Below are 25,534 nucleotides of genomic sequence, written 5' to 3'. Positions count from 1 at the left end.
AGGGTATAGAGGAAGAAGTTGACATATTGCCAGGACAGATGGCAGAGCTTCTAGTAGAGGAGGTCCAAAAATCCTTGTGCTTTCGGCTCAAGTGCACATACAAAATGTGTGTTGGGACGCTGCATTATCAGTGTGGGTAGTACTGGTGTGGCCAAGCTGAGCCTGAGAAGGAGCCAGAATTTTCCATAGTTACAGAGACACAGTAATACGTCAGCCGCTCCCCCATCATCCCTGTCTCTGCTCCCAGCTGGTTCGTGGCGTGCAGGAGGCTCTGGGGATAGGGAGGAGCAAGGTCATGGCAGGTTCAGGGGAGGAGGCAGGAAGGGGGAAGTGGGGACAGATCCTGTGGCTGAGCCAGGGGTTGAGCAGTTAGCATCCTGTGGTACATTGGAAAGTTGGCCCCTGTAGCTCCCGCCTGGGAGTTGGAGCCTACACATGGAGCTGCATATTAACTCCTTAAGAGCCGCATGTGGCTCCAGAGCCAGAGGTTGGCCATCCCTGGGGTACTAGACGATAACCCTATTGATATGCTAATTGGTAATGACATTTTTCATGTCGCTTAGGCTGTTAAAGTGTCTGCCTACAACAAGGATCGTTCTGCTGGAACCTCAGAGGGAAAGAGGGAATGTCCCAGGAGCTGCTGAAGGAATGAGACTGAGTCTCCTTGATTCCTCTGCAGCAGGGGGAAGCTGCAGGGTCCCAAGAGCTGGGGTGGCTGAGACCAGCTCCTCCACTGCAGCTGAAGGCAGAGTCTCCTCGGGGAGGGAGAAGTGTGTATTACCTGTCAGGGAGAAAATGTCCAATTTACAGCTAAACGAGGGAGATACCCATTGCTAGGAAGCATAGGAAGATGTGTCCCAGAGGGGAGCACAGAGAAGGGTGATGGAATACAAGAAATCGCTGGGGAGGTGGGTGAGACTTCCTTTAACACTGCAGCAGGAGGCAACAGCACCTCAGGAAGGGAGGGGAGAGTAGCGCCTCTCAGTGAGACAGCTGTCCAGTCTGTTAGCTGTGAGCCCCTCACAACTGAACAGGGGACAGATCCCACCCGAGAGAGCCAAGGGGTATGTGTCTTGGGGAGGGGAGCAGAGGGGGAATCTGGGAAAGGAATAGTGGGATTACAGGAATGTCTCCTCACCGGTGACCTGGGAGAGGATGCCCAGGACAGAATGGCTGATTCAGCATCTGTGCATCCAGGCACTCAGCCTGTGACTCAAGTTTTGAGAGGGGATTTTGTCACTGGCCTCCTGGAGGGGATCAGTCACACAACTGACCTCTTAGGGATTGAGAGAGGAGTGACAGAGGGTACCCCAATCCAGCTCTATGGTGTGCTTGTGAAAATGAACTGTCTCTTTAGAATCATAGAATCACAGAAAATTAGGGTTCGAAATGACCTCAGGAGGTATCTAGTCCAACCCAATGCTCATAGCAGGACCAACACCAACTAAATCATCCCAGCCAGAAGTTTGTCAATACAGGCCTTAAAAACATCCAGGAATGGCGATTCTACCACCCTCCTACGTAACCCATTCCAGTGCTTCACCCCCCTCCTAGTGAAAAGGTGTTTCCTAGTATCCATCCTAGACGTGCCACACTCTAACTTGAGATCATTGCTCCTTCTTCTGTCATCTACCACCACTGAGAACAGCTGAGCTCCATCCTCATTAGAACCCCCCACACACACATACAGATAGTTGAAGGCAGCTATCAAATCTCCACTCAATCTTTTCTACTGCAGACTAAACAAGCCAACTTCTCTCAGCCTCTCCTCATAAGTTATGTGCCCCCAGCCCCCTAATCATTTTTGTTGCCATTTGCTGGACTCTATCCTATTTGTTCTCTTCTTTCTGTAGTGTTAGAGGGGAATTATCACTTCCCTTGCTCTGCTGGCAATGCTCCAACTAATGCAGCCCAATATGCCGGTAGCCTTCTCAGTAACAAGGACACATTGTCGACTCATACCCAGCTTCTCGTCCACTCTAATCCCCAGGTCCTTTTCTGCAGAAATACTGCTTAGCCACACTGTCCCCAGCCTGTAGAGGTGCATGGGAGTCTTCCATCCTAATTTCAGGACTCTGTACTTGTCCTTGTTGAACCTCGTCAGATTTCTTCTGGCCCAATCCTCCATTTTCTCTAGGTCACTCTGGACCATATCCCTACCCCCCAGCATATCTACCTCTCCCCCCAGCTTTAAGAGAGGATGTAGATCTGACTGAATAAATTGTTGTCTGTGAAAATGATAATGACCCTCCTGTCAGAGGGGAGGAGGAAATTCTCTGGGCTGGTAAGACACAGAAAGAGGCCATGAAAGGGCTGCTGGGAGAAGGCACAACGCTTTGCCCAGAGAGCACTGATCACCGTCACAACCCTCTAGGAAAAATGTATGGAGTGGGCATCACAGGGAAACCCCAATGGGGGTGTGGACTTTTTCCACGGGCATAACCCTGGGCTGGAAGGTAGGTTCAGTGAGGGTTGGACAACATGCAAAGTTCTCTTGCATCGTGAAATGATCAGACCCTTGAATACCTAGTACTTAATGACGACCTCGAACTGAGATCCCCACTGAAGGGGACACCGAGGGGAAAGGAAAGCCAGTAACTAACCAGATGTTAAGGTTCAGGAAGTAGCTGAAAGCCAAAATGCAATTTCAAAAAACCACACTGTGGTGTATTAAATATACCTGGAAACGCCTAGCCATAATAAATATTTACTCTCATTGGTATCATGATGGAAAGTTAGTTGCTAATGGAAAAGCTTATGACAAAAAAAATTTAGCACTGATGGTAAACCTATGAAAAGGTGAAGCAGGAATGATTTTGGGGGAAAGCTTTTGGACATACTAGGAGTAATCAACAAGATGCCGTACATACATTGGCTGACTTTTGAGATCACTAGGCTCATCTCCAAAGTGTTGAAAGTTACATATAAGTTTGGGAGAACACCTGTGGATAACACGACAATGTTTGTAACACTTGTAACACTTGAATGGTCACAAAGTAAAGAGAGCCTTGAACACACTGCCTCTGCATCAGCCAGTGACTGACAGTCCTGCAGTGAAATAACGGGAGAAGTGTGACATTTTGTGCCCCAAAGCAACACCCTGGCAGCCCCATATTTCCCTTGGTGTTATGATTATGATGTGAATTTTATACAGTATATAAAATACTGATGTATTTGTATACATGTATCATTTTTATTCCTAACGTTCTGAAAGCAGGAAGGGCATGTGACCAGCTCCTGTACTCTGGACTCCATCTTGTGTCTCGACTTTTCCATTAACTGTGCTGGGGGCTTTTGCTTGGAATAATGAAGCTCCCTCTACCTGGCAGAAGCTATAAAATGTGGAAGCGACAACATCACTTGGCCTCACTCCCCAAACAACTCAACACGAAAGATGTTAGAACCTGGGACTGGACTGGGGCTGTGGTCCCAGGCTGAAGGGATTTCTGGCCTGTGTATGGAAGATTGGTGGATTGTTTGTACCATCAGGGTGACACACTGTTTGATTCAAAGCCTGTCTAGTGTATAGAACTTAGATTGTGGTTTTGTTTATTTCCCAGATTTCAACGTTGTTCTTTACACTGTTACTTATAATCACGTAAACAATCGATCTTTCTGTAATTAATAAATCTGGTTTATATTGTTTTCCTTACTACAGGATGTTGCTTTAAAGGGAAATCTGCTCAGGCTGATGTTTTGTCCTCTCCACATTGAGGGAGGGGCAGACTGGGAAATAAACTGACACTGGTCAGGCTTTTGGCTAGGGCAAATGGAACAGCTCTTAAGTCCTAGGCTGGGGAGCCGGGGGGAGCTGGCTGGAGCCTCTGCATTATTAGTTCATGGCTGGCTAGTGAAAGCATTCATGTACCTGGAGCTGGGTGTGTTCCTGTCTGTGTATAGCTGTGTAAGTGCAAGACCTGAGAGGATTGCAGCTTGTCACAGCCACACAGTGTGAGGGGGGGGGCCAAGATAGGCATGCCAGAGGGCTCGGCGGTCCCCAGGGAATTCCTTCCTCTGCCCCAGTGAACAGGCCCTGCAAGACTGGGAGTCCATTGCCCTGTTGTCATGTGGTCACTTACTGACAGAGAGACCGTGGATATGGAATGGAAGTCAGGACACTTGGGTTCTGTCAGTCAGTGTCTGTGTGACCTTGGACAAGTCATGTCTCCCTGTGCCTCAGTTTACAGATCGGTGAAATGGGGAATGTTCATAGTGACTTTTCTTTGCTAGGTGTTTTGAAGATACGCCAATGAAAGGTGCTACACAATATAATGATCGTTACTGATGAAATGTACTGATCTCTGATCCCTCAGCGACAGCCCCATATGTTTATTCTAACTACTTGTTTCTCATCTTAGTCAACTTACTTCAGACCTCTCTGTCTACTATCTACCCATCTATCCTGAGAATTAGGGATTTTCCCTAATTTTCTTTCTCATCAACTATAATTTTTAAATACAGACACACAAATGTACAGAGCAGCCAACTCCTCTCTGACTCAGCACAAAACCCTCGAGTTTTCATCTCCCTTTGGGAAGGTTCCTTAATTGCTGTTTACTCCTAAAGCTGGATAATTAGCATGGAAGTGGAGAGTTGCTTATCTACAGCCTGTTTACACTCAGATCCTGCCTTCTCCTCTAGAAGCTGAGAGAACTCTACTGGGATTACACAGAGCTATATTAGGAACTGTACACATTGTTTGTCGGCTCTCAGTATGAGATGCTGCTGCAGATGTTGGTTTAAGAGAGGTGTGGGTCATGGATACCTGAGGGTGATTCCTAAGGAGGACACTTCCATCTCAGAATTCACAGGTACCATCTCTTGCTGAGGAGCTCACCTGATTGACAAACCCTGTCAAATGTGGGTGTGGTGGGATAGAGAGTAAGTTTGTGGTCTGAGAGTAGCAGCCGTGTTAGTCTGTATCCGCAAAAAGAACAGGAGTACTTGTGGCACCTTAGAGACTAACAAATTTATTTTAGCATGAGCTTTCGTGAGCTACAGCTCACTTCTTCAGATGCATAGAATGGAACACACAGACAGGAGATATTTATACATACAGAGAACATGAAAAGGTGGAAGTATGCATAACAACAGGAAAAGTCTAATCAATTGAGATGAGTTATCATCAGCAGGAGCAAAAAACTTTTTGAAGTGATAATTAAGATTACCCAAAGAAGGTGTGAGGAGAGCTTAACCCTAATGGCTCAGATATCTCCTCAGTTAGTTCCCTCAGAGTATTCTAGGTTGCATTTAGTCAGGCCCTGGTGACTTGAAGACATCTAACTTGTCCAAGTAACTTTTACCTTGTTCTTTCCTTATTTTAGTAGATGAATCTACCCCATTTTCACTGGCATTCTCTATTTCAGGTGTCCAAACACCACCAACCATCTTGGTGGAAACCGAAACATACAATGGTTAAACACTCTCACTGCTAAATATTTGGCCCTAATTTCGAGCTGGAATTTGCCTGGCTTCAGCTTCCAGCCCTGGGTGACCGAAACTTAACAAATTCCCAAACATGTTATGCTCCATTCCATATCTTAATGATCTGAACATTGTTCTGTTTTGTCCACTGCTGTGAATGAGCAGGTGTTTCTCCTGAGCTGCTATCAAAGGCGTCCAAGTCTTTCCCCTGGGGTATGTTTTAGTTGGGATGTTTCTCTCATCACATGTCCTTGTAAAAGTTTATTTTTTCCCCCTCTCAGACTTCGAGCAAGTGGATGAATGAGGGACTCCCTATCCTGGCTCTCATTGCATTAAGCCACAATGATGGATAAGCACTATCCACACTTTTGTTTCCTGCTGGTGCCTCCTAAGCTTTCCCCTGCAAAAAAGTGTAGGAATTATTAATTCAGGCAGCACAACAAAATATGGAATTGGATTTAGTAGGGTCATTGTTCATAGTTATTCTTTCTGAATAATGAAAATGTACATTTTTCAGTGTGTGAAGAGAGATCAATCTTCTTATCCCATGAAAACAGCTTCCACTATTGCATACACAGTCTCATATTAACGTTGTCTCTCCATTCAGGGACTTTTACTGCGACCATCACCCAACACACAGGAAGTCAGGGGAGCATACAGTAAATGCAGGAGACACCCTTATGCCTCAGAGTTGGACACATTCTCCCCTACGCGATGTCAGATTCTAACACAACTTACTTCACCAACCCCTCCACCTTCATCCTGTTGGGAATTCCTGGCCTAGAGGCAGCCCATGTCTGGATCTCCATTCCCTTCTGTGCTGTGTACACCATAGCCGTGTTGGGGAATTTCACCATCCTGTTCATTGTGAAGAGGGAGCCGAGCCTACATGAGCCCATGTTCTATTTCCTCTGCATGCTGGCTGTCACCGACCTGGTCATGTCCACATCCACCATACCCAAAATGCTGAGCATCTTCTGGTTCAATTCCAGGGAGATCAATTTCAGTGCCTGCCTCACCCAGATGTACTTCCTTAACTGCTTCTCAACGATGGAGTCTGGAATCCTCGTGGCCATGGCTTTTGATCGCTACATGGCAATCTGCAATCCTCTGAGATATTTAACGACCCTGACAAACTCTGCTGTGGCCAAGATAGGCCTGGCTGTGGTGCTGCATAGTGGCATACTCTCATTACCCTATCCCTTCCTGGTGAGGCGGTACCCATATTGCAGAACCAATATCATCCCCCACTTCTATTGTGAGCATATGGCCGTGGTGAAGCTGGCCTGCGCTGACATCCGCATCAATAGTTACTACGGGCTGTTTGATCTTTTCTCTGTGATCGGAGTGGATGTGTTTTTTATCGCCGTGTCCTATATTCTGATCCTTCGGGCCATCTTCCGCCTCCCCACAAAGGATGCCCGGCTCAAAACTTTTGGGACCTGCATCTCTCATCTTTGTGCTATCTCAGCTTTGTACATTCCAGATTTATTCTCCTCTCTCATTCAACGGTTTGGCCACAATGTGCCACTTCATTTCCTCATTCTTATTACCAGTGTGTACCAGCTGGTGCCCCCCATGATACACCCCATCATTTATGGGGTGAGGACCAAGCAGATCCGGGGCAGGCTGCTCCACCTCTTTACTCATAAGGGGGCCTAAATGTTTTCTCCTTGTGCTCTGGCTCATAAATTAAGCTGGTTGGTCCATGATGTGATGGCTCCTCCCTGAATCACTTCCTGGACAGACAGAGAGACATTAAACCCTTTCCTGTCCTTACTGTGCTGTGTCTATGTGATGAACTGGGGAGTCAGTCTATGCAGACTACAATGGGTTGCCACCTTTCTAATTGCTGGTAGCTGGATCCCTGGAATTACAATTATGCCCCATCTCTTTTGTCAAGCCTCGACCGTTTGTCTTCTCCCCAAGGTCATGCCCCTGTCACTTGCTCATGTCTTCCTCCCCCCCTTCTCAGCTGCGACCCAGTCATCTCTAAAACCAATGTGTTTTCAAAACTTATGGCAAGTCATTTAAGGGGCATTGTTTAGTGTTAACATTTTAATGTTTATTCTTACTTTGTTACTAACTCTGTGCAGAGAGAGACTCCTGTGATATGTCTCAGCTCTGGGAAGGGAATGGGGAATAATTTGTTACAGCAGGAGGCAGATACATCTGAGGTCTAAAGAAGAAGATCAGAATGGCCATACTGGGTAAAACCAATGGTCCGTGTAGCCCAGTAGCCTGTCTTCTGACAGTGCCCAGTGCCAGGTGCTCCAGAGGGAATGAACAGAACATGGCAATCAGCCTGTGATTCATGTGGAGAAGCTGGGCAGAAGGGAGCAGAAGCCCCAAGCTGAGACTGCTTCAGCTTCATCTGGCAGGAGTTCAAGCCTCCAGCCATAGTAGAAGTCACCGGGGGAAGGAAAGGGCCCTGGCTGCAGCAGCAGAAGAGCCCCTCAGTTCAGGCTGCCCCAAGCCCTAGTCACAGCCACAGAGCGGAGGCAAGAGCTGTTGGGGGGAATGTGGAGAGAAATGCTGCTCATTTTTGTCCTCTCCATCTTCCATACTGCTGCCTTCCAGGGGTTGCTTCCTTTTTCCCTGTCTTTGGACGAACCTCAGGGGGATGGGTTTTTTTGTGTCCCCTCCCTGACCCTTTAGGGGCTGCTCTCTTCCCTCCAGCTCCCTTTCCCTTTCTGCGGCACCACCGCTACAGTCCCAAACCAGTGGTCGGCTCTTTCTTTGCCCATCTCCATGGGAGCAGGGTCATAACAGGGGCCCAGCCAGAAAATCATCATAAGTCAATTACACTGTCCCACACTGCTGCTGGATGAGCATGACCGTTTCTGGTGGACACCTGTGATTTCATGGGTAAGGTGAAATTCCTTCTACAGCATTGGGGAGACTTCTATCTCCTCTTCTCAGCCATAAGGTCTGTTTTGGAGGAGTGGAGGGGAACTGAGAGGGAGGACATCTTGGTCTACCGGCAGGCCAGCAACTTCTGTGACAAACTTTTCAGCTTGGTCAGCGATTGTAGCAAGGTCGGCTGGGGATCCTCCTGCCCATGAGGATCCTCCTCAGCGCTAAGAATGAAGCCAACCATCTTTCAGCATTGAACACCAGAGGCTCTAGGATGTTCTCCATGTTGCCAGGAGTTCTCCTTCCTTTGTGATGTAGGGAGCCGCCACCACCAAGTGATTTAAACAAACATTCTGGGACTGGCCACTTGCGGAGTTACCAACTATGGTTCGTAACCTACCCTTTAAATAAGCTTCTGTACCCAGTGACTGGAAGATAGCTAATGTGACATCAATATTTTAAAAAGGCTCTAGAGGTGATCCAAGCAATTACAGATGGGTAAGTTTAATATCAGTACCAGGCAAATTAGTTGAAACAATAGTAAAGAATATAATTTTCAGACACATAGATGAACATAAATTGTTCGGCAAAAGTCAACATGGTTCCTGTAAATGGAAATAGTGTTTTACTAATGTATTAGAGTTCTATCTATCATTAGCCTGAAAGGTCGGGTGCCCTGCCGGGGTAGTTCATAGTCCCATATCTTCGCAACAAACGTTGTCATGAACCATGACAACCTCTCCTTTTTTCAATTTTTCTACACATTAAAGCTGTGGGGTTCTAGAGGCCAGAGTGTCCATTGGTTTCTTGTCCCTATCCAAATATCAGGTGTTATTCCAGGAGCACGGAGTATAAATCGGCTAGGCTCACCAGGTGGTTTAATTTCCCAGACATCACAGTGAATTACCCAATCTCACATACATCCTCCCCACAGACCCGGCTGGATTTGGTATGTGGGAGCCCAGACCCTTCCAACCAGCCCGTACACTTTGAAGCAGCACTGCAAGTGTCTGTATTTCTACCGTGAAACCTTCCAAGTATGTCTCTAAGGCCATAATTCAGATGGCATCCCCGAGGCATTTGTAGGGGCAGTGGGCCAAGTCTGATGCTCAAGATCACTCCGAATGGCCATCAGTTGGTCATTCAGGAAATTCTGAATCTCTGAGCAGGCCAATCCCACTGCAATATCTTCTCTGCTTCAATGATGTTAAGTACCATCCTTGTTAAGCAATTCCTGGTTATGGAGCTGAGGGTGGAGATAACATGCAATTCACTGATTCCAGCCTGTACGTGGGCTAGCTGTACTCCAGTAATAAGTCCCATGACTTTCTCCAGCTACCCTAGTTTTTCCTCGTGCTGTTGGCCCTTGTAAAGAGTCCAAATTGCTGCTGCACTATTGGCACCATCCCACAGGCATTCACTCAAATCTCTTTTCCTTCTTGAGAATACCCTTGCCCTTTGCTCTGCTAACCAAATAACAGTGAGGACCCCTTCCTTCCAATATATTGCAGGCTCTGGGAACGGCCAACATGTCAACGTTGTTATGAAACCCACTCATCTCAATGACGAATTCTTGAAGCTTGTTTGTAGTGATCTCATACACTTCAATCTCTACTGACCCATCTGTTTTCCACTCAGTCTTTCACTTGTATGAGACACTCTGAAACTTAAAAAATATTTTTTCCAAGCAATATTTAAATGAATCATTAAGGTGTGAAGGCCTTGGCCATCGAGTCCCATCTGAATATAGAGGATTGTTGAAATTTGGGTAAGTTAAAGGGGTGGTAGTGGTTGTGGAGGAGCTGGTGGGGGCAGTGTCCGTTGCAACAAGGCACTTTTGGTATTCATCATTTGGAAGCCAATTAGGCAGGGCAGTACAGCCTGATGGTACTTATCCATAAGTGCAGAGCCTAGCCTGTAGGGATATTAAAGAAGGTACTAAAAGTGATTCCCCCAAGTGACAGTGACCCCCCAGTTTCACCAAGTGCAGAGGTCATTTAATTCTTCTGTTGGGGCTTGTGGGCTCCTGTCCGCAGAAAACACTGATTGTATCGGTCCTGTGAAAGATACTCTATTACTATGTAAAACTTACAATCAAGTTAATTGACTTTGTCCTTGAAGTAAACACTATGCTAGCCTTAAGCTGTAATTGATACAATGTAAACAAACAGACTCCCACCCTCTGTGATTACAGGGCCGGGAGTCTCAGAGGATTTAACACACACCCCAAAAGTGGGGGAGACAGAACATTAAAATATGGTTAAGATATGGAATGTATGTTGATGAATGTTTGATGTACGTGAATGGTTAGGGAGGTGCCAGCCTGGAAAGGATCCATCGGCCGAAGAATGTGTCAAGTGGATCACCAGACACCCTTGGAGGGTAAACTGGGATCCACCCCAAACACCTGGAAGGAATGTGCCACTTTAGACAGTGTGCAGCTACCAGGAATATGCCATCTGGTAATTGAGCCAACAACAGCAGGATGAAACGGATCCCATAGACCGACACAGGAATTAATTCCTATAAAAACGGACTCTAAAAACTGAGGCCTTTGAGTCTATGGTTCTGCTGCCAGCCTCCAGGAGCATCAGGTGCATCTGACACAGACTCGGCTCCATCCTCATGACCAAGATACCTGGCCAGTAACTTGGCATGAGCAACTTCTAGGCTGGTAACTATAACACCTATACAGAACCTGAATGAATGATTGTGTGAATGAATATATATATATATATATATATATATATGTGTGTGTATGTGTGTGTGTATAAGGAATAAGTAGTGATAAGAATAAGTAGTTAAACAACATTGTTTGCTTTTATCTTTTGCTTTATTATTATATTTACAATAAATGTGGCATCTTTGCCTTATCTCTCTTAATAAGATCCTGCTGGTTTTTACTATATTGGTATAACAAGCCCAGCCCACCACTCAACCGCACACTCCCAATCACAGTCCCTCCAAATTCCTCCCTGCCAATTTACAATACTCCGTCTCCTCCACCAGGGCCGATTCTTAATGTCTTTTCTAGTCAGGAATCCATGGATCTTGGCAGTTTTGGCAGAGTGAGTGTTCCTTCTTTCCCGGTATAGTTGTGATGCAGGATCATGCAAGAGAGAGGTTACTAGCATGTCACCCTGTAGTGGTTTGGTATCTTTAACAGATGCTGGCTAGATGATGGTTCTGTGGACAAGGGAGAGGTTACTAGCACTTCACCTTGACTTTGTTTTCCATTGTCCAGGAGGGAAAGAGGTATCAGAAAGAGAGAGAGGTTGATCAGTAGTCGGAGCTGCATTATCTTGAGGCGGTGGGGCCTTTTTTCAGTGAGACACGTGGGTCCAGGCAGTCAGGCCTTGACACTTCACGGTGGTGTTGATAGTCAGATAAACTTGATAAGGGCCTTTCCAGCACGAGGTTCAGAACGGTCTTTTGTTGATGGACCCCTGGTTCCAATGAATGGCAGGGCTGCTCAGGAGCCTTAGGTAGTGCCTCTTTCACCTGTGAATAAAGAGACCTAACACATTTCATTAATGCTCTGAAACACCAGCAATAGAATCTGTCCTCAGCCCCTGAAGCACAGACTGCTCACTCCCACAATCAGCATGGAGACATTCCTGTTCCAACACCATTTTCTTCCTAACAAGCTGGCCACACACAGCCACTTGGTTATAGGGGTGCTCAACTTTCTTAACAGCTTCTACTCCATCTGAGACCTTCTCTAAGCTACCCACACTGGATCTTTCAAAAGGAAAGTCAGTGGATCCATTTACAACCTAAAATTTCTGGCTGTTAGGAGCTGAAACTTTGTTGATTAAATCACTTTCACACCCTTCAGTTGCAGTAAACTGCTTGCAAAGATTATCATGAGGATTCCTTTCCCTATGAGCTTTTCAAAGCAGCAGTTCACCCCTCTCAGAAATTCTGCCCTTACCATTTTCACCTAGGGCTTCCTCTAAAGGAACACTTTCCTGAGCAACCACAGGCTCTTTCTGGGTTTCACTTACATTCAGATCCACCTCTGTCCCATCAGGCAGATCTCTACACAATAACCTTTCAGGCAAACTCATAGACTTTCTAGATAACAGGTTAGAAGCAATCTCCTTTCCCTGGCCATGAACAAGTTCAGAAATCTTTTCCTTCTTGCTACAAGTTGTCAAACTGTCAGTAGGTAACACAATTAAATCACCTTCATGCTCTCCTTGTGCCATGGCTAGGGTATCACCCTGATCAGACAGTTTCTACACCCTTTTCCAACCACACATCAGCAACTGGCAAACTGCAAGCAACAGAATTGTCTGGTCTCTGGGATTTTGCTACGACACTAATTGGATGCACCCTAGTCACAGGGCCATTCTCCCCAGCAGACACAAACTTAGGACCATTTCCTTTCTGGGCTTTAGCTGTATCCACAACAACTCTGAGACAATTGCACTATTCTCAGTCATCACAGGCTGAAAGGCACCTTCTGTTTGCTCCACAGACACAGAAGAGCCACAGACACCTTCACTTTCACCAGACACACAGCTTGGGATTTCATTTCCCTTGTTCCAGCACCAGGACTGTTCACAGACAACTGCTTGGAGACTGGGGTAGCTTCCTGCATGGGCAAGTCAATACCCCCGACAGACATAGGCACATTCCCTTCACTGTCACATTTCTCCACACAGGAAACAGGTAAGGAATAGTGACACTCATCTTCCACTATCCTTGTCTTCCCACACCGCTGACTAGACATAGCCACCAATTCACCAGGCTCCCTAGGCTATTCCAAACTTTTCTCACCGGGCACATGGCCACTCCCCACAGATAAGCTGCTGCTTTTTTCACTACACTGAGCTACTTCCAGCTAATCACAGTTACCCATTTCAGGTTCACTTTTACAAGCTGTACTAGCCACCAAGTCATCACCCATCACAAATCTACCCTTTCCTTCCTCAGTTAGAGCTTCCACCTGACCATCTACTTTAATCTGCTCCTGAGAAACATTTTCCTGACCAATAAGATCTTTCTGTGCTTGATCTAATTCCAGATTCACTCCTGAGACATCAGACAGACATTCAGAAACTCCATTCACAGCCACACTGCTTTCTTGTGCAGACAAACCTTTGGAGCAACCCTCCCCAGGCAAATCATTGTCCACAATAGATACAGGTTTAAGATCATTACTGTCCTGTGACTGGCTACCTGGACTGAACAAGGCTTTAACATTTTCCCCAATCAAAAGATCCTTCGGCAATAAATTCCTTAACCCAGCTATAACTTCATGCTTAGCACCATTCAATTCGAGGTGGATTCTGGCTAAAAGCACATGGACAGTAAACTCATAGAGAACTACAACATTCACACTCTGATTTGGTAAATAATCTTCCTCTCTGACAAGATCTGAGCTTCAGTTTGTAGCAAAGGCCCTCCAGAGGTAAGAAGCAGGATTGAAGACAAGATGGAGATGAGGCATCAGACTTTTGTAGTATTTCCCAGGTGTAAGAACCTCTTTGTTCTTACTGTGGAAAATTACAGCAAAATGGAGTCTGGAGTCACATTGGCAAGTCCCTGCATACTTTGCTGAGTTACAAGGCGTATCTGCCTCCTCTCAATGGGTCAATTGCGTAGCTGATGATCCTTAATGGGCCATCAGGCAGGCTAGGCAGAGCTAACACCAACTTGTCTGGGATGTCTCCCAGAAGCACAGCACAAATTTGAAATACAGACAGTATAGAGTCAATACTCATAACTTCAACTACAAAATGATACATACATATGTTGTCAGAGTGGTACCGGTGTGGTGCTCTGCTCTCTCCAATGTTGATATCTCTCGGCTGCGTGTGTGTGTTCCCTCTGTGTGCTGCCACAGCTCTGCGCAGATAGCTGACACAGCAGACCCGACGAGAACCCCCAATAACCACAGAGTCCAGTAAGATGCAAAGTCATGCCGACTAGGTTTATTGTGACCTCGGATACAATGGCAGTTCCCTGTAGGTTTCTTAGCCTAACTCAGGGCATACTACGAGAAAGTGCCTCTTGGCAATGGACCCAGCTCAGTCAGTGGCGGGACTTTCCACTGCCCCCTCGGCCGGACAAAGACACCGCCCCAGGGATGCATTCTTATACACAGATACAAACAAGTTACACATCACACCTGACGTATTGAGGGGCCACCCCTCTACGCAGCGAGGTTCAACCTTTCTACGTATTTAGGTGCCGCCTTCTACCTTGTACATGTTGGTTCAATCAAAACAACTCTATCCATCATTTTACCCTTTTTCCCCTGTCATTGGGATGGGCCAGCCTGTTCTTTATTATCTGTGTGGAATGTGCAAGTATGTAAATGTTCAGTACCTTTTAGGTACGTATCAGCCCTTTCCTTGCCAGCTTCTGTGAGCAGGGCCTGCCTCCGGCTCACAACTTAACTTTGCTTTATGTTAGCAAAGTCTTGACCATTACTTTAGTTCATAACCAGGAACCCATAACCTGGTCTTAGACACCTTATATGACCCCCTTTTCCATAAGATGTGGTGCCACTACAGGACCTTGGTTGCAACCATGTTCTATATGGTACCAGATTATATCAATAACGTCACACCTTCCAACCCTGATATTCTATATTTAGAGGCGAATAATCACTTCCCTTGATCTGCTTGCAGTGCTCCAACTAATGCAGCCCAATATTCCAGTAGCCTTCTCAGTAACAAGGACACACTGTTGACTCATATCCAGCTTCTCATAAAATGTAATCCCCAGACCCTTTTCTGCAGAAATACTGCTTAGCCACTTGAGCAGTGCATGGGAGTCTTCTATTCTAATTTCAGGATTCTGCACTTATCCTTGCTGAACCTCATCAGATTTCTTCTGGCCCAATCTTCCAATTAGTCTAGGTCACTCTGGACTCTATCTCTACCCTTCCATAATATCTACCTCTCCCCCAGCTTTAAGAGAGGATGTAGATCTGACTGAATAAATTGTGGTCTGTGAAAATGCTAATGACCCTCCTGTCAGAGGGGAGGAGGAAATTCTCTGGGCTGGGAAGACACAGAAAGAGGCCATGAAAGAGCTGCTGGGAGAAGGCACAACTCTTTGCCCAGAGAAAACAGATCACCATCACAACCCTCTAGTTAAAGTGTTTGGAGTGGGGATCACAAGGAAACCCCAACGGGGGGTGGACTTTTTCCATGGGCATAACCCTGGGTTGGAAGGTAGGTTCAGTGAGGGCTGGACAACATGCAAAGTGCTCTTACATCATGAAATGATCAGACCCTTGAATACCAAATTCTCAGAGAAGACCTTGAACTGAGATCCCCACTGAAGGGGACACTGAGGGGTAAGGAAAGCCAGTAACTAACCAGATGTTAAGGTTCAGGAACTAGTCGAAAGCCAAAATGTAATTTCAACAAACCACACTGTGGTGTAATAAATATACCTGGCAACGCCTAGCCGTAATAAAAGATTTGATGTTATTGGTAAATATCACAATCTAAAGTTAGTTGCTAATGGTAAATCTTATGACAAAAAAAATAGCAATGATGGTAAACCTATGAAAAGGTGAAGCAGGAATGATTTTGAGAGAAAGCTTTTGGACATACTAGGAGTAATCAACAAGACGCCGTACATGGCTATTGCTTCCCAGAGAACACCTGTTCACAGGCTCAAAGCTTGTAAGAGGAGGAAAATGATAATATACCTGGTCTCCTGTCTGGAGGGGGAAACTGAGGCACAACACCTCATGGCATTGATGAATCCATGTACTGAGTTACAGCTAGTTGGAAAAACACAATGGTTAACAACGCTACACAGAAAGTACTCTAGACAACTTCTGATATCACTAGGCTCATCTATGAAGTGTTGACAGGTACATACAAGTTTGGAAGAACACCTGTGGATAACACGACAATGTTTGGGACTTGTATGTTCAAAAAGTATAGAGAGCCTTGAGCACACTGCTTCTGCATCAGCCAGTTACTGACAGTCCTGCAGTGAACTAAGAGGAGAAGTGTGACATGCTGTGCCCCAAAGCAGCACCCTGGCACCCCCATATTTACCTTGGTGATATGATTATTGTGTGATTTTTATAAAGTATATACAATATGTGATGTATTTGTATACATCTGTCATTTTTGTACTTAACATTCTGAAAGCATGGAAGGGCATGTGACCAGCTTCTGTGACTCTGGACTCCATCTTGTGTTTTTAGTTTTCCACTGACTGTGCTGGGGGCTTTTGCTTGCAAAAATGAAGCTCCCTCTAAATGGCAGAAGCTATAAAATGTGGAAGCGACAACATCACTTGGCCTCACTCCCAACAGAACTCAACACCAAAGACGTTAGAACCTGGGACTGAACTGGGGCTGTGGTCCCAGGCTGAAGGGATTTCTAGCCTGTACATGGAAGATTGGTGGATTGTTTGTACCATCAGGGTGACACACTGCTTGATTCAAAGCCTGTCTACTGTATAGAACTTAGATTGTGATGTTTATTTCCCAGATTTCAACTTTGTTCTTTACACTATTACTTATTATCACTTAAACGATCAATCTTTCTGTAATTAATAAATCTGTTTTATATTATTTTCCTTAATACAGGATGTTGTCTGAAATGTAAAAACGAAATCTGCTCAGGCTGATGTATTGTCCTCTCGACATTGAGGGAGGGGCAGACTGGTAAATAAACTTACACTTGTCAGGCTTTTGGCCAGGGCAAGAAGGAACAGCACTTGGGTCCTAGGCTGGAGAGCTGAGGGGAACTGGCTGGAGCCTCTCTATTCTAGTTTCATGGCTGGCTAGTGAAATCATTCATGTATCTGTAGCTGGGTGTGTCCTTGGCTGTGCATAGCTGTATAAGTGCAAGACCTGATAGGATTCCAGCTTGTCACAGCCTCACAGTATGAGAGAGGGCCCAGATTGGTTTGCCAGAGGGCTCAGCGGTCCCCAGTTCCAGATGGCACTCCAGGGAATTCCTTCCCCCCACTCCGCCCTAGTGAACAGGCCCTGTAAGACTGGGAGTCCATTTTCCTGTTGATATGTGGTCACTTACTGACAGAGAGACCCTGGTTATGGAAGGGAAGTCAGGACACTTGGGTTCTGTCAGTCAGTGTCTGTGTGACCTTGGAAAAGTCATGTCTCCCCGTGCCTCTGTTTACAGATCGGTGAAATGGAGATGGTTCATAGTGACTTTTCTTTGCTAGGTGTTTTGAAGATACATCAATGAAAGCCGCTACACAGTATAATGCTAGTTACTGATGAGAAGTACTGATCTCCGATCCCTTAGCGACAGCCCCATGTGTTTGCTCTAAGTGCTTGTGTCTCCTCTTAGTCAACTTACTTCGGATGTCTCTGTCTACTATCTACCCATCTATCCTGAGAATTAGGCATTATCCCTAATTTTCTTTCTCATCAACTATAATTTTTAAATACATAAACACAAACGTACAAAGCAGCCAATTCCTCTATGACTCAGTGCAAAACCCACGAGTTTTCATCTCCCTTTGGAAAGGTTCCTTAATTGCTGTTTACTCCTAAAGCTGGATAATTAGCATGGAAGCGGAGAGTTGCTTGTCTACAGCCTGTTTACACTCAGATCCTCCCTTCTCCTCTAGAGGCTGAGCCAACCCCACTGGGATTACAAAGAGCTATATTAGAAACTGTGCACACCGTTTGTTGGCTCTCGGCGTGGGATGCTGCTGCAGATGCTGGGTTCAGAGTGGTGTGGGTCATGGATACGTGAGGGTGATTCCTAAGGAGGACACTTCCATCTCAGAATTCACAGGTACCCATCTCTTGCTGAGAAGCTCACCTGATCGGCAAACCCTGTGAAACATGGGTGTGGAGGGACAGAGAGTAAGTCTGTGGTCCTTTCCGCTCTGCACAACCATGACACATCCCAGGGCCCTTGCCATAAGTGATGAGTTTGCTAAGGAATCACTGGCCAAAATGTCACTGATTACAGGGCACCCCTGCTCATCCTGCCTGATAGCCTCCAGCCCAAAGGTGGTGCATTTCAGTGGCACAGTGAATCCTTCAGGATGATAGATGTTAGTAGATGTGCAGTACAAGGCCAAATTCTGAGACAATGGCCCGTGCTTTCCTCAGGCCCCTTATTTCTCCTAGCTTCATTCGAGAAGTCTTCTGAACTGTTATGCCTGAACATTTTTTTTAAAAAAAACAATACTTCTGGAAGTAGTTATGCAACATGTGATATTTCAGAACAAACTCCAAAAATTTGGCCAATTTATAAGCAACTGGAAATGAGTTCTTCTAATGGAAGATGTCAGACAGCCTTAACTACAGGTGATGCCACCAGCACTACATACAATGATCAATCAATTTATGAATCCCATTCTTCTATGCTCTTCACTCCAATAATGTCGGTAAGAAGGAGTTCTAAAGGCCAAATAGGAATTATGGTAGCAATTACCTTTCCTCAATGTTATATGTTCAGACTTTCAATTTAACTAAATATTCCCTTGTTCATGTTATGAGAAACATTAAATACAAATGCCCGATCTACTTTCTTTATCAATAGATCCACAGGGTTTAAGGTCAGAAGGGACCATTTGATCATCCAGTCTAACCTGCTGTAAAACACAGGCCCATTAAATTTCACTCAGTTACATCTGAATTGAGCCAAAAGACTTGTGCATGACTAAGGTTGGGTCTACACTAGGATTTTACATCATAGAATGATAGGGCCATAGAGTTATAACGTAATGCAAACGACAGCTAGTCTATCCCCTGACAAGATGCAGGATTTGTTTTGTCTTAGTCATCTAAGACTGATAGCCAGTCACACGACTTTGTAAAACCTCAACAGATGGTGCTTCCATGACTTCCCTGGGAGTCTGTTCCATTGGCCTCCTGTAGTTAAAGTTTGAAGATTTTCCTGAAATTTAATTTAAATCTGCTAGACTGGAATTTTAACCCATTGCCTCTTGTCCTGCCCCTCTGTGGTAAGACAGAATAACCTTCCTCCACCTTTTTATGGCAGCCTTTCAAGTGTTTGAAGACCACTATCATGTCCCCAAGTAATCTCTTTTCCAAGCAAACATCCTAGTTTCTTAGGTTTGCTCATACAGTTTGCATTCCATCCCTTGCATAACATTTGTTACTTGTCTATGGATCCTTTTCAGATTCTCTACATCCTTTCTATACCTTGGTGAGCAAAATTTGACACATTTCTCCAATTGACACCTATCCCACACGGAGTAGAGGAATACTATCCTGTACCATGACTTGCATGTTATACTTCTGCCAATATAACAAAACATAGTATTTGCCTTTTTTGAAACATTTTTCCTAATGTCAAACCTAAACCACCCTTGCTGCAATTTAAGTCCATCGCTTCTTGTCTTCCCTTCAGAGGCTAAGGAGAACACTTTTTCTCCCTCCTTGTAACAACCTTTTAGGTATTTGAAAACGGTTATACTTTCCCCCCTCAGTCTTCTCTTATTCAAACTAAACAAACCTAGACATTCCAGTCTTCCCTCATAGGTTTTGTTTTCAAGACCCTTAGTCATTGAAAAGAACCGGACCCAGAACTGGTCCCTGCAGAACCCCACTTATATATTATATGGTCTTGAAAACCATATATATGGTCTTATATAATGTGAATCCCATTCTTCTATGCTCTTTGCTCCAATAATGGTGGTAGCAAGGAATTCTACAGGCCAAATAGGAATTATGGTAGCAATTACCTTTTCTCAATGTTATATGTTCAGACTTTCAATTTAATTAAATGTTCCCTTGTTCATGTTATGAGACACATTAAATATAAATGCCTGATCTACTTTCTTTATCAATAGATCCATAGGGTTTAATATCAGAAGGGACCATGTGATCATCCAGTCTGATCCCCTGTAAAACACTAGGATTTTACATCATAGAATGATAGAACCATAGCGTTATAAGGGAACGCAAAGGACAGCTAATCTATCCCCTGACAAGATGAAGAATTTATTTTCTCTTGGAAAAACTCCACAGAAGGTGCTTCCATGACTTCCCTGGGAGTCTGTTCTATTTGCCTCCTGTAGTTAAAGTTAGAAAGATTTTTCTGAAATTTAATTTAAATCTGCTATGCTGGAATTTTAACCCATTGCCTCTTGTCCTGCCCCTCTGTGGTAAAACAGAAAAACTTTCCTCCACCTTTTTATGGCAGCCTTTCAAGTATTTGAAGACCACTATCCTGTCCCCCAGTAATCTCCTCTTTTCCAAGTAAACATCTTGGTTTCTTAGGGTTGCTCATACAGTTTGCATTCCATCCCTTGCATAACATTTGTTACTTGCCTATGGATGCTTTCCAGATTCTCTACATCCTTTCTATACCTTGGTGAGCAAAATTTGACACATTTCTCCAATTGACACCTATCCCACACCTAGTAGAGGAATATTATCATGTACTATGACTTGCATGTTATACTTCTGCCAATATAACACAACATAGTATTTGCCTTTTTTGAAATATTTTTCCTAATGTCCAATCTAAACCACCCTTGCTGCAATTTAAGTCCATTGCTTTTTGTCTTCTCTTCACAGGTTAAGGAGAACACTTTTTCTCCCTCCTTGTAACAAACTTTAAAACTCTTATCATTTATCGCCTCAGTCTTCTCTTATTCAGACTAAACAAACCTAGATCTTCCAGTCTTTCCTCAGAGATCGTGTTTTCAAGACCATTAATCATCCTATTCTCCAGTTTTTCCAGATCAGTTTGAATGTTTATCTGATTCTCTAAAGACTTGCAACCCCTCTCAACTTACTATCATCTGCAAATTTAACAAGGTTACACTCTATGCCATGATCTGAATCATTGCTGAAGACATTGAAAAGAACCGGACCCAGAACTGGTCCCTGCAGAACCCCACTTGTTATGGCCCTTTGAGCCTGACTGTTTGCCATTGATAACTACTCTCTGGGAGCATTTTTTTTAACCAGTTTATGCTCACACCTTATAGTAGCTCCATCTAGGTTGTATTTCACTAGTTCATGAATGAGAAGATCATGCAAGACTGTATCGAAAGCTGTACTAATGTCTATATATGCCACAGCTACTGCTTCCCTACATCCACAGGGCTTGTTGAATCCATGCTGACTATCACTTATCACTTTATTATCTTCTAGATGTTTGCAAATTGACTGCATGATTATTTGCTCCATTATCTTCCCTGGTACAAAAGTTAAGCTTACTGGTCTGTAATAGCCTGGGTTTCCCTTATTTCCCTCTTTATAGATAGACACTATATGTGCTCTTTTCCAGTCTTCTGGAATCTCCCCTGTCTCCCATCACTTTTCAAAGATAGTAACTAATGGCTCAGATCCCTCCTCACTCAGTTCCTTCAGAGTACTATAGGATGTATTTCGTCAGGCCCTGGTGACTTGAAGACATCTAACTTGTCCAAGTAACTTTTACCTTGTTCTTTCCTTATTTTACTAGATGATTCTACCCCATTTTCACAGGCATTCTCTATTTCAGGTGTCCAAACACCACCAACCATCTTGGTGGAAACCGAAACAAACAATGGTTAAACACCCTCACTGCTAAATATTTGGCCCCAATTTCGAGCTGGAATTTGCCTGGCTTCAGCTTCCAGCCCTTTGGTCTTGTTCAGCCTTTGTCTGCTAGATTATAGAGCCCATTATTACCCATAATTTTCTCCCCATGAAAGTCTCCACTTGATAATCTTTTTTATAAGTTAAAGAGATATACCCATTCAAATCTAATGATCCACCTTTTTCTCAAGTCTAATGATCCTCCAATCATTTTTGTGGCTCTTTTCTGCACCGTCTCCAAGTTTTCAACATCTTTTTTCATATGTGGACCCCAGAACTGGATGCAGTTTACTTCACCAATTCCACTTGCAGAGGTAAAATCCTTCCCCCTGCTCCAACTCACCAACTCAGTGTTTTCCACTACTAAATCAAATGCCTCTGAGAAATCAAGGTTCATTTCATCAGCACTGTTCCCTTGGTCAGCCAATGTGTACTTTTATAAAAGAATGAAATAAGGTTTATTTGCAAAAATCTGTTTAAATTGGTGACTGGCATTACTTATATTTCTAGACTTTTTTTTTAACTGATCCCATACCAGCTTTTCCATTGTTTCTTAACCTTGTCAATTCTTATATATATACAATTCCTGTGTTATATATAAAGCATTAAAAATAAAGGGAAAGTGTTATATATATATAGAATCCTAGAAAGGATTTATGTCAATTCTTGTGTTATATATAAAGTATTAAAAAATAAAGGGAAAGGGTTTGATATATATATATAAATAAAACCCTTTCCTCTTATTTCTTAACCTTGTCAATTTATTTCTTAAACTTGTAAATTCTTATATATATATATATATATATAAGAATTTATATATAAGAATTTACAAGTTTAAAATAAACTTGTAAATTCTTGTATATATATAAGAATATATATATAAGAATTTACAAGTTTAAGAAATAAATTGACAAGGTTAAGAAATAAGAGGAAAGGGTTTTATTTATATATATATATCAAACCCTTTCCCTTTATTTTTTAATACTTTATATATAACACAAGAATTGACATAAATCCTTCCTAGGATTTAATTTTTTATTCTTAATATAATTAATAACCTCCTTTATGTGATTCATAGCAATGCCACACATGGAGTTTTCCCAGATGTCTTAACTTTCTTTATCAATTTTCTTAACTTCCGATTTCTATTCTTGGCCAGCTATTTTCCCTTTTTCCTCTTTGTTACATATTTCTTCCCTCTCCCTAATTGCTGCCTTCACTTTACCATGAAACTGAGTTTTCATCCAAAGTTTTTCACTTTGTTGACTGGAATCATGAGTTTTCCACTATCTAATGAGGTGTAATCAAAGAAATACCAATATTCTTTCATATTTTTTCTGCCTAAATTTTTCCTCCCAGTCAGTTTTGATGACAATTTTTGTCAGCTTTGGGGAATTAGTCCTCTTGGAGTTCTAAGTGTCTATAGATAGTATTGGTTGGGAACTGTCCATTTGAATGTAATTCAGTTTCATATTTTTTATTTTCCTCTCCTATATCATATGCCTCATCTTTGTCCCTTTTGAAAAATAAAGTGTCCCAGACGTTTCTATCCTTAATAGAGACTGGGTGACTGAAACTGAGCACATTCCCAAACATGTTATGCTCCATCCCATATCTTAATGATCTGAACATTGTTTTGTTTTGTCCACTTCTGTGAATGAGTAGGTGATTCTCCTGAGCTGCTGTCAATGGCATCCAGGTCTTTCTCCTGAGATATGTTCTAGTTGGGATGTTTCTCTCAGCACATGTCCTTGTAAAAGTTTATTTTTCCCCCTCTCAGACTTTGAGCAAGTGGATAAATGGGGGACTCCCTATCCTGGCTCTCATTGCATTAAGCCACAATGATGGATAAGCATTATCCACACTTGTGTTTCCTGCTCGTGCCTCTTAAGCTTCCCCCTGCAAAAAAGTGTAGGAATTATTAATTCAGGGAACACAACAAAATATGGAATTGGATTTAGTAGGGTCATTGTTCATAGTTATTCTCTCTGAATAATGAAAATGTAAATTTTTCAGTGTGTGAAGAGAGATCAATCTTCTTATCCCAAGAAAACAGCTTCCGGTATTGCATGCACAGTCTCATATTAACGTTGTCTCTCCATTCAGGCATTTCTACTGGAAACACATAGAAAGTATGGGGAGCATACGCTAAATGCAGAAGACACCCTTAAGCCTCAGAGTTTGAAACTTTCTTCCCTACGCCATGTCAGATTCTAACACAACTTTCTTCACCAACCCCTCCACCTTCATCCTGCTGGGCATTCCTGGCCTAGAGGCAGCCCATGTCTGGATCTCCATTCCCTTCTGTGCTGTGTACGCCATAGCCGTGTTGGGGAACTTCACTATCCTGTTCATTGTGAAGAGGGAGCCAAGCCTCCATGGGCCTATGTTCTATTTCCTCTGCATGCTGGCCGTCACCGACCTGGTCATGTCCACATCCACCATACCGAAAATGCTGAGCATCTTCTGGTTCAATTCCAGGGAGATCAGTTTCAGTGCCTGCCTCACCCAGATGTACTTCGTTAACTGCTTCTCAGGGATGGAGTCTGGAATCCTCGTGGCCATGGCTTTTGATCGCTACATGGCGATCTGCAATCCTCTGAGACATTCTACCATCCTGACAAACTCTGTTGTGGCCAAGATAGGCCTGGCTGTGATGCTGCGCAGTGGCATACTCGCATTACCCTATCCCTTCCTAGTGAGGCAGTGGCCATATTGCAGAACCAATGTCATCCCCCACTTCTATTGTGGGCATATGGCCGTGGTGAAGCTGGCCTGCGCTGACATCCGCGTCAATAGTTACTATGGATTGTTTGATCTTCTCTCTGCGATCGGAATGGATGTGTTTTTTATCGCCGTGTCCTATACTCTGATCCTCCGGGCCATCTTCCGCCTCCCCACAAAGGATGCCCGGCTCAAAACTTTTGGGACCTGCATCTCTCATCTTTGTGCCATCTCAGCTTTGTACATCCCAGATTTATTCTCTTCTCTCATTCAGCGGTTTGGCCATAATGTGCCGCTACATTTCCTCATTCTTATTACCAGTGTGTACCAGCTGGTGCCCCCCATGATACACCCCATCATTTATGGGGTGAGGACCAAGCAGATCCGGGGCAGGCTGCTCCAGCTCTTTACTCATAAGGGGGCCTAAATGTTTTCTCCTTGTGCTCTGGCTCATAAATTAAGCAGGTTGGTCCATGGTGTGGTGGCTTCTCCCTGAATCACTTACTGGACAGACAGAGAGACATTAAACCTTTTCCTGTCCTTACTGTGCTGTGTTAATGTGATGAACTGGAGAGCCTATCTATGTACACTAGACTGGGTTGCCACCTTTCTAATTGCTGGTAGTTGGATCCCTGGAATTGCAATTTTGCCCCATCTCTTTTGTCAAGCCTTGACCGTGTGTCTTCTCCCCAAGGTCCTGCCCCAGTCACTTGCTTCTGTCTCCTCCCTGCCTTCTCAGCTGCGACCCAGTCATCTCTAAAACCAATGTGTTCTCACAACTTTTGGCAAGTCATTTAAGGGGCATTGTTGAGTGTTAACATTTTAATGTTTATTCTTACTTTGTTACTAACTCTGTGCAGAGAGAGACTCCTGTGATCTGCCACAGCTCTGGGAAGGGAGTGGGGAATAATTTGTTACAGCAGGAGGCAGATACATCTGAGGTCTAAAGAAGAAGATCAGAATGGCCGTACTGGGTAAAGCCAGTGGTCCATGTAGCCC

At 44.0% G+C, this 25,534-nt stretch overlaps 1 protein-coding gene across 1 annotated transcript; it reads left to right on the top strand.

Moving 5' to 3' along the window:
• The first annotated feature begins 24,014 nt into the window (after positions 1-24,014).
• Positions 24,015-24,962, top strand: LOC120394208 (olfactory receptor 52E4-like). Its single transcript, XM_039518440.1, has one exon. The coding sequence runs from the start codon at positions 24,015-24,017 to the stop codon at positions 24,960-24,962; it is 948 nt and encodes a 315-aa protein (XP_039374374.1).
• Positions 24,963-25,534: the final 572 nt, after the last annotated feature.

Source organism: Mauremys reevesii, unplaced genomic scaffold (assembly GCF_016161935.1).
Source record: "Mauremys reevesii isolate NIE-2019 unplaced genomic scaffold, ASM1616193v1 Contig42, whole genome shotgun sequence".
NCBI lineage: Eukaryota > Metazoa > Chordata > Testudines > Geoemydidae > Mauremys > Mauremys reevesii.
This window is presented reverse-complemented; position numbering and strand designations above follow the sequence as displayed.

Coding starts and splice junctions, on each gene's coding strand:
- LOC120394208 (XM_039518440.1), top strand. CDS start 24,015: ATGTCAGATTCTAACACAACTTTCTTCACCAACCCCTCCACCTTCATC.